At 28.3% G+C, this 13,145-nt stretch overlaps 1 protein-coding gene across 1 annotated transcript in view; it reads right to left on the bottom strand.

Annotated features, from left to right (window-relative positions):
- Nucleotides 1-13,145, bottom strand: part of LOC111639105 (WD repeat domain phosphoinositide-interacting protein 3-like) — a 42,187-nt gene that overhangs the window by 22,299 nt on the left and 6,743 nt on the right. The window contains exons 2-3 of the mRNA XM_023384888.1: nt 1,886-1,960; nt 859-960 (exon numbers count right to left, since the gene is read on the bottom strand). Coding sequence (XP_023240656.1) covers nt 859-960; nt 1,886-1,960 — 177 coding nt within the window. The remainder of the gene's footprint in view (nt 1-858; nt 961-1,885; nt 1,961-13,145) is intronic.

Below are 13,145 nucleotides of genomic sequence, written 5' to 3'. Positions count from 1 at the left end.
ATGTTCTAGAATAGAAAAATTCTCTCTTTCTGATAAAAGTAAAAGGAGAAGAATTGGCACTGATAAATCTGAGATACAGCTACTCAAAAATAGGCAAAACTTTGCAAAAAAATTTTAATGGCCTATTTGAGTAGTGATATCTTTGCAACAACTTGAAATTGTACCTTTCAACTTGGAGGACATCTTATCATATAACTATTCATTTATTTCCCAAAGGACAGCCTCTAAACTTATTTTGTTTATAAATTGTAATGACCTAAACATGGGACTTGAAATTTTACATATTGAGTTTGTCAAATTTAATTCATTGTTATAAGCAAAGTACTAAAGCCAGGCTGTTGAAATTTTGTTAGATAGTTGAAGACCAAAAGTTGTATTGTAGTACCAGATCTTATTATTTTGTTTTTGTAGCTTGCAAAACTTCGGCATTTGGGCATTGGGCAAAATTTTCTTGCGGAAACATCATTTCCACAAGAAAATTTACACCAATCTTCACATATTTAATTAATAATTTTACTAAAACATTTAAAATAAAAACAAATTTTTTATGAATTACTTTTGTCAAGTATTTTAACAGTTTCATATTAACATGTTAATTGTTTGATCATTCAGAAGAAACATCAATATCTTTGTATTTGAAAAATGTCATCAGTAATATATATATAATTATCATTCTGATTTAGTTTGAGCTAGTGTCCAACATATTAAATTGAGTGTCCGATGAGAAATAAATTTGGATAGCAAAAGTCTTCACAAAATACTATAAACATGTAAAACCTAATTGATTCATTAAATTTTTTTATCATGTTAAACAGAAACTGAAATAAGTAAGTATAGCTTTTAATCAGTAATTTATACCTTTGTTTGGGGGATATCTAGGTCGTTTACCGCCACCAACTAAAGCTAAATAATTACATCTGAACAGCATTTCAACATAACCAATACCACCATCAGCAAAATCTAAAAAATATAAAATAATTACATTTGTAAATATTAATATTTTTAGTTTAAGATATTTCTTACTGAATAAAAAAAAATATCAATAAATGAATACTTATTTTCATACAATGTAATCATGCCTAAAAAAGCATATACTGCCAGATTATGTTTAAATGAATGATTTAAACATAATAAATGAATGAATAAATGATTTATTAACATTTATAATATATTTGTATAAAACTTTTTTGTTGTTTACAATATGACTCCAAAACATTTTAAATTTAGTCACTGTCTTGTATTTTAAATGAAATATCTATTCTATAAATATGCTTTTTTTTTTTAATTAATAATAAAGTGATTACAAAGCTGAAGTTTTCATAATAATTTTATAAGTTCTTTCAAGTCATAATAAAAGTTCACAATCAAATGTCCTTAGAATTTAATTCAAAAAGAGTACATTATTTCTGTATTATATATAAATACTATATGAATACATTTTGCATATTAATATGTTCTATTTTTAGTAAAAAAAATTCATAAAAATAACAAAAGTCTTTAATATTTTTTTTTGTAACTTTAATTTTATTTAACTACTTAATTTTTTTTGGTGAATTTTTATCTATTATTATTTGTCTTTTTAATGACGTTTTTCTTCAAGCCAATTTAACTGTTACTTCTGTGATCGTGTTAATGGATAAAAAAAAGACTCAAAAATATTGTATATTTTTGTAAATGGTCTTAATGTCAATACTTAATTTTTGTACTGATAGTTTTTCTTTTTTTCAAATTACTTGCCAGTCTTGGATTACTCAGAATGCTATAAATTTTTGGCTGACATGTAATTGTGCATATTGTGTATGAACAATTAAAAAAAATGACATTTTTAAATACTTTCTGTACATACAATTCTTAACAAAAAATTAAAAGATTAAAAATTTACAACCTTGTTTTTCTTTTTCTTTTAGTGGATCACAGTTATACACACGAAATCCATTTTCCATTCCACATGCAAAACACCCTGAAAATAAATTTTTAAATTAAAAATTGTATAATTTTATTTTCAATTAATTATACTAGTTTTAATTTTTAAACTATTTCTTGTACAACATTTATGCATAACAGATAGGTGAACAATCTAATAATGAGATTATGGTATATTTTATATGCTTTCAAAGATAGAGTTGATGGATTGTCAACAGTTTACATCAATATAATTTTGGAATATCTGTAAGGTAATTTAAACACTAGATCACAACCCACATTAATTGATGACCGGATAGCTGAGCAGTCAAGGTGGCAGCTTACTGCTCTGGGGACCTGGGATTGAACCCGGAAGGGTCAAATAATCCTCAGGAATTTTTCTGGATCATCCATCTAGATATATAGGGCCCTGACCATCACCACCTGACCACCCCATTGTGGGCCTGGCTGAACCCATAATGGGCTTGCTAAAAGAGGCCCTCTTAGTGCCCACAGGGCAGGAAGAGTTAAAAAAGGGGGAAAAACATTAATTGTACTAGTTAAATCTTTCAGAAATGTAGACTAAAAAACTAAACAATTAGTTTATCAAACAAAAAACATGTTTTTTTTTGATAGACAGTATCATACAAAAATTAATACAGCTTGTAAACCAAAATATGTTTTAAGCACTGCTTTTAAATGAGGTTTAGTTTCTATTATAATAAAAAGTAAATTATATTAATATTTACATAATTTTTTATTGTCATGTATGTATTATAAACAAAGATATTTAATGTTAAATGCATAGAGATGTACCATACTACTGTATAGCCAATAAGGCTCAACAGTTGAAAATAATTTTCAGAATACACTATTTGGATTTTATCATCAAATTCATAATATTAAGAAAATAAATAATTTTTTACAAAGATCAAATACCATACATATCATATGGTAATCACAAATTGTAATCTGTCATATCATTATATGACTGATATTATAATCTGTTCATAGATTTATTTCTGTTCTATTATAGAATGTTTTGATTTTCTATATAAATGTAAATATCTAGACTAGTTTTTATACATTTTTTCCCACAACAATATTTAAGTAAAAGTTTCAGGTTCAATACATCACAAATATTTACAAGCAAAGATTATAATTAATAGATTATATATAAAAACATTCATAACATTTTATTTTTGTAATTTTCATATACATTCCATATCAGAACATTAAAATATAACTGAATGAGTTGTTTTCAAATTCACAGAAAAACATAACAATAATAATAATAATAATAAAACAAGACAGCTATAATATATTTTACAAATCTGTAATGAATTGCATCAAAGTTCCCAAGTTTTTAAATCTTTATTGTTTTTATAGATAAAATTATATACTTGTTGCTAAAATTAACTAAAAATTTAATTATTACATTCCTAATAATAATCCCCAAACATCAGCCAAAATAATTATATATGCAGTAGAGAGTCGATTATCTGAATCAATTGGGGACTGGGGTTGTTCAGAAGATCGATGTTTCAGATAACTGATTATGTACGAAAAAATATATTAATTTATCCCATCTTGTTATTTTTCTCCATTGTGTGTCGCTTCACGTTGAATTTTCGTCAATGTTAAGTCTAACGAAGACTATTGTATCGTTAAAAATTATTTTTTTATTTTGTACGAACAAAATAAATATATTGAAAAATATAAAAACAATAAAAAAATTATACTTCAGAAGTTAATTTAGTATCAAAAATTTAAAATATTTGAGTAGCCCAAGACATAGCCAAAAATTGCAGTGCCACAGCACTGGCAAAAATTTAAATTTGCCGACTGGAATTCTTTTGGATGATTGACATTTCGGATGATTGACTTTCGGATAATCGACGCCCTACTGTATAATCATTCATTATAACCATTGTATTTACTAATCATCGTTTGAAGTATCACATATATATTGGTATTTTTTAAAAATTTCAAAATCAAGTATATAAATTTGAGTTGTAAATAAATATGATGATTCATTTCAAAACATTTTTTAATAACTCCTTTTGAATTTGTATCATTCATAATATGCCAATAAAAAATTTTCAATTTTACAAGTCATACTACACTTATTAAAAATACAAAAGTTAAAATTATTCATTTGGAATAGTAAATAAATATACACTCATATTATATATAAAGCAAAATTACAAATACACATTAATCATGAAATATCTTTCAACTCATACTGTTAACAATTACACTTAAATAAACAGAATATTTCAAAAAACTAAAATCAAAATTCTAATTTTACCAAATTCTAAACAATGATTAAACACACTGGGATGTTCAATAAATAAATTTTCCAGGTCTGATGTATTGAGAGAAACTTATTTACTTACAAATGCAAATGTTATATGAAATATTAGCCTGCTCCTTCTTTTATAGATATTGCTTATTGTTATAACTAACAATAAGCAATATCTATATATAACTAACAATAAGCAAGATTTAAACTCTGACTTTGTGCACATGTACTGCAACATCACAAACAGAAAACATTGACAGTGTAACAGGATCATCTCATTACTAGAGTAGATAGCACAGAGATTGGGACAAATAATGAAAACTAAATGTAACATAACACCGTTGAATTGAAGGTGAATCTTTAGAATGAAAACATCTGAGATCTTCAAGGACAAAGAAGTTCAAGATGACTCAAGTCCATAAAAAAAGTCATGGTAACCTTTTTCTAGGATAATATAGGCATTTTTATTGTTGATTTTCTGGTAGATAAATCAATAATATCTGTTCTTGTGACTGACCTTGGACTGACTCAGATCTCCACACAAACTTCTTTGATTCCTCACTGCAGGTGTCATTCTTTCAACAATAATGTCCATTTTCACAGTGTCCAACAAATGCCAAATTTCATATCTATGTTGTGAATACTGACTATCCACTATACAGTTCCAATATGGTTTCCTGGTAACTTTTACCTCTTTCCCACATTGAATGAGAACTTTGGAAGATCACTAATTTTCACAGCAATGAAATTGCTAAAGAAGCAGCATGACATTTCTTTGTATAGTGAGATTCTTATTCTATACAGAAAATTTAATGATTGATGGTTTGATGAATGATGAATAATTTGATAAATTGGTAAGGAGGTGGGACAAATGTATGAACATTGAAAGTAAGTGAAGTAGGTTAAAACATGGGTTATATTCACTGAAAAAATGTCACAAGTAAATAAATTTTTAGTTACATAAATATGAACACTAAAACATTTGAATTAATATTTAATACAGATAAATGTATTCATATTTGTGTAAGTGCTATTTTTATAATTAATAAATTTTTAATTTATCAGGCCCACAAAACTAACCTAATATCCCTTGTTTAAAATGTTTTTGAAATTTGACATTCAAATATTAAAGTCATTAAACTAAAGTATTTAAATTTGATAGATCTGATGCTGACTTCTAAAAGCAAGCATTTTATTTTATATCTAGGTTAAATAAAAATGGAGCCAATAAAGTCTGTAATTCTAAGTTTGCTTTAAGAAGATAAATTATCAACAGAATTGTACGATAAAATATCTAAGTACAGGTAACCCCCGTATAACACGGTAGTTACGTTCCAAAAAATTGCTGTGTTATGAGAATCCATGTTATACGAAACAAAGAACTAATACGAAAAGGAGGGTTAGGTTCCAAAAATTAAAAAACATGCTAGTATATTTTTATAATTAAGATAAATATCTTCATTAAAATTTTTTAAGTGATACATATTAATATAAATTAAACAATGTTTTCTTCATCATCACTAAAAACACTATTAATTAGCCGAGAGCGTTTTCTTTTTGGCAAGTTATCCTTATCCTCTGAGCATTTTTCTGCATTATCTTCAGATCCATGCTTTACCTTTTGCAAAATGTATGTAATTTTAGATTGCTTGCTTCTAGTTAAAAGGTCTTTATAAATTTCCTTATATGGTGCTAAGCACTTATGAAGAATAAAGCAAGTATGGAATAAGGGAAAAACATTCGGCAACATCAGAAGCAGAAGCGTCGCGATCTGGCAACATTGAAACAAGTTTCGAGAAGGACCACGTGTATCGACAGAAGGCGAGAAAAGAAAATTTACATACTTAAGTACTAATAGTTCACGAAAATAATAATTTTCGTGAACTATTATTACTTAAGTATGTAAAAATTTATTACATTTCCTGTTATACAAGGGTTTTACCCAATTCTCGAACCGTGCCAGAGTAAATCCATGCTATAAAAGTACCGTGTTATACGGAGGATGGTACCAATTCTCGAACCGTGTTAGAGTGAATCCGTGCTATAGAAGTGCCGTGTTATACGGGGGTTACCTGTATAACCATTTTAAAATGTCAAGTTTATTCAGTCATGATTTTAAAGTAAAGATAAATTAATAACCATTAAAATTAATTATATATATGACAGTTATTAAATTGGTTTTCCTCTGTTAGCAAGGCAGTCAAAAAGTTCCTGAAATTGCTTTCCTGACAGCAAAGCTGAGATAAGATTGCACATGCTTTATTGTGGAAGAGAGATTACACAGCTACAATCGGTCCTGACATATTTCAGTGCATAATGGTGTTACTGTTCTGTTTCATCATTTAGAACATGAGTATTTGTCTTTCAGCAGTATGTGGCAATTCAAACAATGTGTGAACATCAAGTTCATATATATATATATATATATATAAAACATAGGTTTATCCACATATTTTGTATCAACTGGATAGATTATAATCAAAAAATTTATTTATTAAATTTCATTGCTGGATTTTTTAAAGGTGTGTATTTTTGATAAAACATGGGTTATTGAACTTAACTCAAAAATTAGTTTATGGATATATATGTTATTTCACTTAACTACTTATTGCCAGTTTTTTTTTAAATCAGACATAGTACTAGGAAGACATTTATCATTAGTTTTCATTTTATTGCTTAAAAATATTGTACTTTGGGAGCAGTTACAATTAATTCAATACAACTAATAATTATTACGTACCTCCGAAACCTTTAACCGATGTGAATAAATTTAACATTACTAACGTTTTCAGACCCCTCCTGGGTCCTTCTTCAGGTAAAAATCATCAAACTAACCATTCGTTTCGAAAGAATTTTTCAAAACATCGAACGATAGAACGGCGTCACATGTTCCATATTCCTGAACGTAAAGTTAGTAAACGTTAGTAATGTTAAATTTATTCACATCAGTTAAAGGTTTCGGAGGTACATAATATTTAGTAAACTCCGGTGTGTAGTTGTACGTTACAACTAATAATTATTTTTTTTAAATATAAATTTTCGTCTACAAGTACGTATTTTCTAATATCAGGACTTATTATATTGGCTTTACAGATAATGCTACAGTTTCACAGAAAACAATTTTTTGTTTTATTTAATATACAGGTAATTTCGACATATGTATTATATAAAAACACACCCGTATTCAAATGGAATGTTGTGTGAAAAGTTCAAAGCAATCAATGAAGAACTTTCGGAGATTAGCTATTAGGAACAAACAAACATTACATTTTTATTTATATAGATAATATATAATACCTCTGTACGGTTAATATAAGTCTTCCTTAATATGGGATGAGACACATTCATCCAAGGTTTGGACTTGTAACCTGTACGTTAATTAATAGGCTAGGTGGAAATACGGGAACCAAAGGAGATCATGGTGATTACTGTAGAATGCACCCAGTTTGGCGTGTAAGACTTATTTATATCAAAATTCTCCCAATGAAGATTAAGAATTCAGATCATCTGATGGGATGTCAAGATGATTCTTTTGGTTAGTTATACTATTTAGTCATAAGAGAGATAAAGATCTCTCTCAGGAACTAACTTTCAAAAAGGAAATGTTCATTTCTTGTTCTCCTCTATTTTTTTTTTAATTTTACAAAAATTATCAAATTATTATTTAAATCTTTTAAAAATCTTATTAAAATATCAATATTCCTTCAGAATCTCACACTCATGTTTATGATACTACATTAAGACATAATTAAAAACTGAAGATTAGCAAAAAATTAATAAAATTTTGTTTTATCATCTTGTTACATATTTGAGTCAAACTATACTGTATTTATTCGCATAAAAGATGATCTCACATATAGGATGAGGTGCAACTTTAAAGATCAAAATAAAGAAAATTAGATTTATTAATACAATTCTAATTTTATTTCATTTAATCACAAATAAAATATTAAACGAACGTAAATGCACACATTGACCTGCAAAAATTACTGGCATTTTAAACTTTAAGGAAAAATCTTGTAAAATCGACAACATAATTTATTCATGTAAAGCTGGACAATTGGGAACCTTTTTTGCCAATTCTTAACAGCCGAATCCACTCTCTGTTGATTACACTTATGAGTTTCTCCGAATTCTGATTTCCGAGTAATCATATGTTTTCACATAGGAAGGGATTAAAACTTATATCAGGCTCCCATGTGATTTTGGAAATTCAATTTGAATCCAATTCAAAAGCTTTGCTATTTCTATTGCTATTCATCTTTACGCCTGACAATAGACAAGAATGATTCAAATGACACAGAAAAAATACTTTTGTTTTTAAACATAAGAGGGGAGCATCCGGTAAAAAATGTGAATACACGGTTCATAAAAATTATTTCCAAAAATGCAAAGAATCCTTCATTCGCATGTATAGGATGACCTAGGTTTTTTAAGCAGTGAAAAATGAATAAAAACTTTGTCTTATATGTAAGTAAATACAGTATGTTACATAAACAATATATAATTCACATAACACTAAAATGTTAGTTATCAACAAAAAAAACTATTCACTAATCAAAACTTTGATAAGCCCAGTAAATAATTTAATGTAAATTCAACAAATGTTTTTGATCTTACACAACATCTGCTTCAGATCAACAACTAAATTGGAATGCTTAGAACTAATTACGAAATATTTTAAATTCTGGAGTAAAAAAAAGATATAAAACATAAAATTAAATATATACAGATTAGGTTGTTTAATCTTTATTTATTCCTACTCCAAAATTTAAAAAAATTTGGAGTCAATTTGTGAAATATTCCAAATATTCTAATTTAGAATATTGTCGACCTGAAGTAGATCTCGTGTAAGATTGAAAATGTTTGTCGAATTTACATTAAATTATTTACTGGAATTATCAAGGTTTTGATTACTGTACTTAGTTATAGTTATTGATCTAGTTAAGGTCAATAAGTTAGACAAAACTGCAAAGTCAAACATGCAAACAAAAAAACTACAGTATATAAAGAAGGAATATGAGAATGTAATGACAACATATCCCAAAATAAGTCAACATAATAAAGTACATATTAATATTGCTGCATAATCAAATACAAAAGTTATATTATAGTACTTAGTGATAGTTCTGAAAATTTAAATAGTTAATGCAACTGTTTATCTTATGCTACTTGGCCACAAGTGTGTGTGCTATACTTCTAAATACAAACTCACATACATATCAGGACAGTTAAAGGTTGAAGAAAAAAAGGATATTACTGCTATCATTAAAGTTGAACCTTTTTTGTACTTGTGTTAAATTAATAAAAAGTTGGTTAGCCTCAAGCAACAGTGTCTGAGCTTCATGAATTGTCAATCAGATCTTGACCCCAAGATTGACATGAAATATTAAAAATTTGATACTATGTCAACTGTTCTGAAATGTTACTTTGGTAATACTGTATATCATTATCATTCAGACAATCTCTGTGTACCTTTTGTTATTCAGTTTATTTTTGATTAAAAATGAATTCATATCAGTTGTTTTGTTCTTGTTTTATATTATTTTCCTCCTTATCCTAACATTTCCCCTCCCAGTTTATGTGACACGTCTTACAAACTATAATTATTGAAGAATTTACTACTACAATAAATTTTATCACTGTGCTTTGAAAATATATTATATAGTACAAATAAAAAGTTAAGCAATATATTAATTTAAATTAAGACTATAAGAATTAGTAGTACTTAACTATGAATTGTGCTTAAAACAAGAACATAACATGAAAAATATCTAATATGCAGTAAATTGTCATATACTGAACATGCCATTTAATGAAAACCTCGCAATACAGAAATTTTGTTTCCACAGAAATATAGGGTTTTGTATGTTAAAAATATTCTATTTAATAAAATCTCTCTTATCCAGAAATGGAAAAAGTTTTCCACATTCTTAGTCTAGTTTTTGCTATACAACAAAAATATACAAATGTGAATATGTTGCCTTTAATGTTGCACTTATTTGGGTAATTGGTGTAGAAAAAGATACAACAGGTGATAGAAGGGCAGACTCAGTAGTAACCACAAAATGAGTCAAAAACAATTTGACTATTCAACTCTTTTCAACTACAGGAAATTTTTATTTTTTTATTCTTTTTTTTTTTTAGATTCTTTCTATCTGGTGAGCACTAAAAGGACCTTTTTAACAAGCTCATTATGGATTTGGCCAGGCCTACAGTGGAGCAACCAAGTAGTAAGGGACAGGACCCAAAATATCTGGATGGATTATCTTCAAAAAACTTCTGGAATTTTTTAATCCATCCAGATTTGATCCTTGATCTCCAGAACAGTAGGCTGCCAGCTTAACCACTTGACCATCCAGCCTTCAACCAAAGGGGATAAGAACATTCTCACTGTGGAAAGTCCCCAGAACTAGAATAAAAAGTCATCTTTCTGCAAAGCAAGGAAAAAGGTATAAAAGATCAGGATAATAGTCGAAGGGAACTTAAACCTTTTGGACCTTTGAAATATTCTTGTTTTGTTTTGATTTTTGGCTCTCATTTTTTGAAGACCTTGTGTCAAATAAATGTTGTGGAGGTACTTTCAGCTGGAAATGGAAGATTTACAAACAGTTAAAGAGCATCAAACAGACTACAAAACTTCACTGATTTAAAGGACAATGTTTTGTAGTTAAAAATGTTGAAAATCAGTATGTGAAAGAATATACTTAGGACTAGCACTAATCTTCTATACATCTTAGCCAGCATTGCTTACGAGTTTTAAATCTTCCCAGAGCTGGTTATATACTAGTAAATAACACCAACAAAACCTTCAGAATTAAACCAGCAAATATATTTTAATATAAATATGCTATGACAAGTGCTTTCGATCCTAATTAGGATCTACTTCAGGTCAAACTGATTCAATCCTAATTGGGAAGATTTAGAACTCTGTAAGCAATGCTGGCTAAGATATATAGAAGATTAGTGCTAGCCCTAACAAGAGTCAAGGCTAAACTCAACTTCTTATTAGAAATATGGTAGTACCTCAGGATACGAATGCTTCAGCATACGAAATTTTCAGGATATGACATGAAATTTGAACATATTTTTGCTCCACGGTACAAACAAAAATTCACCATACGACGTTACATTAGTTCACAGTACTACCACCATGATCACGTGTTCCTTCTGTTCATTGGTCTCAGTTCACATGTTTGCTTCGTCGTGGAAGGATCTTGCTCGATAAAGGAAATCTTGAGGTATTATCAGAAAGTGACTGATTTTATTGAAAAGAATCAACCCAAAAAGGTTCACACTGGCCGTATTGCTGCTCAGCTTAATGACATTTCCCTAAGTCATTCTAGAAACATTTTAAAAAGTAGGCAAAGCTAAACCTCTTTGGATAGATATTTTATCAAGTGACCTCTATCCAGTGAAAGTGCTAGGTGGAAGTGAAGGAAAGAAAGCAAAAAGCAGTGAATAAAAATTTTAAAAAATATATATAAAACAACACTAATTTTTTTTATCTTTTATAAGTTATTTTTACGTTATTGTTACATTATGTTAATGTAAGTTAAGTTTTAGTATCATTTCCCTTCTCCCTCTCCTCTGCCACCAGTTTACACCTCCACTGTCATCTATCCTCAAAGGTAAAGTGCAAATAAAACTACATTTTTTTTTAAAATCAATTATTATTCTATTATGGTTATTTATACATTTACAACTACAAAACACATTTTTCAGTGTTTTCCTTACTAAATTTTTTTTTTCAATGTACTACTTAGCTTTAATTTAAGTGTTTTTTTCACATTGGAATGGATTATTTGGTTTTACATGTAATCATATGGGGAACAATGATTCACCTTATGACATTTTCATGATACGATCTCAGTTTAATAACAGATTAATTTTGTATCCTGAGATACTACTGTATACTTATCTGATACTTAACAAAAAATTGAAGAGTTGAGTAGTTTAGACTCTGCAGTTAACACAAAAACAATCTGTAAAAAGCATAGAATTGGTAAAACTCAGGTTTATGATCATCGTTTAAAAAATAAGCCATCCAAAATTATAGGGGCGGATCCAGGGGGTGTAGAGGGTGAATACGCACTCCCTAAAATCCTAAGTAGAAAAGGGTTTTCCATAGTAAAACTACAGTACAAGGTATCGAGATTGACATGAAGCACACCTAAATGAAATTCCTGTATCCGCCCTTGAATTAGCAGGTCAAAGTAAATCTACTCCCAGCAATACAAAAAAAAAAAAAAATCTGAACAACAATATATGAGAATGGTTCACAGTAATGAGAGTAAAAATCATTCTGTTGTCAGGATCTTTTTACAACAAAAGCTTTCAAGCTTGCTTGTTAACAACAGTTGACAGATTTTAAGGCTTCTACAGGAAGGATAGCTGAAAAATTCAGAAACAGACCTAGAATTCTTTTAAAATCTTATGTGGAGAAGCTAGAAATTGTGATAAACTGAAAAGAAAAATTAAAGAAAATAGTTTTTGAATATGATTCTCATGATTTGCAGAATCATGGTGAGACAGCACTATTTTACAGAATTTTATGAAGCAAGTCCTCTGTACTAAGACACAAAACTGTTCAGGAGGAAAAATGTTCAAAGATGGATACTTTTTTTATGTTGTAATATAAACAACAAATTTGAGAAACCATTTATCATAGAAAATCAGAATCACACAAGTGTTTTGACAAAATAAATAAATAAGAGCTGCCAGCAATGCAAGAATTTAATGCAAATGTCTGGATTATAGCCACAATAATAATGAACTGGCTGTATAAATTCAAAAAAAATAAATAAAAATGTTCTTTTATTTCTGGACAATGCTACAAGCAATTCCTACATCACACTTACGAACATTAAATTGATGTTTTTTCCAAGCAACACTAACTCAATTTTGCAGCCCTTAGATTCCCTTGCAGCCATAGACT

The sequence above is a fragment of the Centruroides sculpturatus genome, unplaced genomic scaffold (genome assembly GCF_000671375.1).
Source record: "Centruroides sculpturatus isolate CEXI.00-Female unplaced genomic scaffold, Cexi_2.0 scaffold186, whole genome shotgun sequence".
In the NCBI taxonomy this organism is placed as follows: domain Eukaryota; kingdom Metazoa; phylum Arthropoda; class Arachnida; order Scorpiones; family Buthidae; genus Centruroides; species Centruroides sculpturatus.
The sequence above is the reverse complement of the archived record's forward strand: the minus strand, read 5'-3'. Positions and strand labels throughout refer to the sequence as shown.